This window comes from Monopterus albus, unplaced genomic scaffold (assembly GCF_001952655.1).
Source record: "Monopterus albus unplaced genomic scaffold, M_albus_1.0 scaffold461.1, whole genome shotgun sequence".
Classification (NCBI taxonomy): Eukaryota; Metazoa; Chordata; class Actinopteri; order Synbranchiformes; family Synbranchidae; genus Monopterus; species Monopterus albus.
This window is the reverse complement of record NW_018128341.1, coordinates 120,384-122,762: the sequence shown is the minus strand read 5'-3', so window position 1 is coordinate 122,762 and position 2,379 is coordinate 120,384. Positions and strand designations below refer to the sequence as shown.

Genomic DNA, 2,379 nt, shown 5'->3' with positions numbered 1-2,379 from the left:
TGACGGATTTTTCTGTGACGTGACACTCGTTCTTTATAAGCTTAGTCATTGACTAATGCTGATAATACAGATTGGTGACAATTTAAAGGAAAAACCTGAATAAATGAGTGGAGAAACATAAATGCAGACTGTTTTTTTACTAGGCTATGTGATTTTTAAGCTAAGAGTAAAACATTTGAGGTATTTTTCAGAATACCACATGACTCCTTCCAGGAAAGAGAAAACAGACAAACAAACATTCATTAATTCAAGGTCAGTCAGCCTTCTCTGGTGTTTTTCTCCACATCTCATATTCCTTAGAGCAGTAGTAAGTGGAGCATGAGTAAAGTTTTTTCAGCATTATTTCAGATGTTAGAAGCTTGTTTCTTACGGTTTCTATAGGAGTACAGAAACCAATACTATTAAACTAATCTTCATGTGTAACACAAGTGAATGCATGTGGTGGGTTTAAAAATGACTAAACAGAGATACAGGCCTGCATCAGTTTTCAGAATGCCACTTCACTAATTATCTACCATATCTTCTTAACGTTTCAGTAGCAAATAACTTGTACTGAGAGGCCTGCACTTTCCCTCAGCCCTCGTCTCCTCCACAGCTTACTTCCTGGTTCGAAAGGAGTGGCTTGAAGGAGAGGAAGAGCTTTCAAGATCTCCCCGGGGAGTCCTTTATTACTATTATTAATCATATTAATATTAGTTCCTATTTCCCAATGCAAATTCTAACCTCCATGAGGACGTGTGTTTGTTCGGAGACGCCTGACGCTTTCCTGGTATACATGTCATCTACTTTTAATATTCCATGACGGCTGTTAACCCTAATAGCACCAACTAAATAGCAGGAGAATGACGGCAAAAATCATACATAAAAACACTTTGACGGTCACGGAATATGAATAGTTGGCCACGGCCAAGAAGCCACATACAAGTAACTCAGGGTTGTTGTTGTTGTTGTTGTTGTTGTTGTTGTTAATTGAGCAAGTTAGTAAACCGACAAAGTGCTTCGAAAACAATGACAGGTTGACACGGAGGCAGCTAAACAGAGCAGTTACTAAGCTAACTTGGCTGTTGTTAACGAGCAAGCACAAAACTTTGAGGATGACGTTGTGTATTTTCTAAGAGATGTCAACAAAATACTTATTTCCAGAAAAGTTATAAAGTTCGCCAGAAGTTGTTTTAAAGCAGGAATAGCGTTGAAAACTATGTTAATAAACCTTGTTGTGGAAAATAACTTTGACATTAGCCCAAACTGGGCCAGTTAGCAACACTACTAGCTGACAACGAAAGCTAGCTGGTCAAACTTACCTTCTGTATTCTTTTCAGTGCCATGTTGACTGATGCAGTTCGCTCCTCACTTCACTTGTACTCACTCTTTCGTGTCAGTTTCAATATTATTGCTGGCAAAGTCAATGGCTGTAATTTATTCCCTGAGTACCTAAACAGCCAGGGTGTGTTTGTGTTTTTAAAAACCCTCCTTTGTTTCCGCTTTCTTCTGTTTACGGTCGCTCCCCCGAAGTGGATCACGGGAAACGTAGTTTTGCAACTGGGTGTAACGAAATATAGCCTGCACAAAAGAGACTGATACTGCTCAGTACTTATTTAACTGTCTTATATTGCTCTGTTTCTTGCTCGTTTGAAGGCCATTGGAGGTTTGTGTAACTTTTAGTTGTAACTTATTTATATGAAACACACAAGTTAATAAGCAATCCACAAATGAAAGAAAATCAAGAAAGTAGTTTGCCCTAAAAACGAATTCTCTAAAATAACTACTATTTTGAATACATCATCATCACAGTAGCCTATGTTTAGAAATTATCCAATAGCCTATATTTTTGCTCATTTGTAATAATCAGAAAATCCTTCCTCAGAATAGGTTCTTAAGCTATTTTACATTATTGTCAATGATATTAAGATCTGGGGAAGTTGGTGTATATTCTGTCCCCACTATTCCCTTGGTCACTTTGTATCCAAGGCAAAGCAGCCACTCACAACAATCACATAGACATAGAGGAATGCACTGAGGCCGTCACAGCATACATCACAAAGTGCATTGATGATGTCCCTTACTGCAAAAATATCAGTGTTCGTGCCAACCAGAAGCCATGGATGATAGATGAGGTTCACATACTCCTGAGGCCTCGGGATGCAGCCTTTAGGGCCAGCGACACAGCAGGTCTAGCAACAGCAAGAGCCAACCTGTCCCATGGAATCAGGGAAGAAAATATCTGGACGCTTCAGCAACACTAGAGATGCACAGAGTCCCTGGAGGGGCATCCAAACCCTCACAGACTATAAACCCCCACCCCGGAGCTGTTATAGTGACATCTCTCTGCTGAACAACCCCCCGCCCACGTGAGCAGGGTGTGTGTCTGTCCATAACCAG

At 40.1% G+C, this 2,379-nt stretch overlaps 1 protein-coding gene across 2 annotated transcripts in view; it reads right to left on the bottom strand.

Annotated features, from left to right (window-relative positions):
• The window catches only part of LOC109952462 (ubiquitin-conjugating enzyme E2 D4-like), a 10,587-nt gene extending 9,061 nt beyond the window's left edge, over positions 1-1,526 (bottom strand). Inside the window, exon 1 of one of the 2 annotated variants that reach the window (XM_020587555.1) lies at positions 1,302-1,526. In XM_020587555.1, coding sequence (XP_020443211.1) covers positions 1,302-1,325 — 24 coding nt within the window. In that variant the 5' untranslated portion in view covers positions 1,326-1,526. The remainder of the gene's footprint in view (positions 1-1,301) is intronic. The other variant, XM_020587556.1, reaches the window with a different exon arrangement.
• Positions 1,527-2,379: the final 853 nt, after the last annotated feature.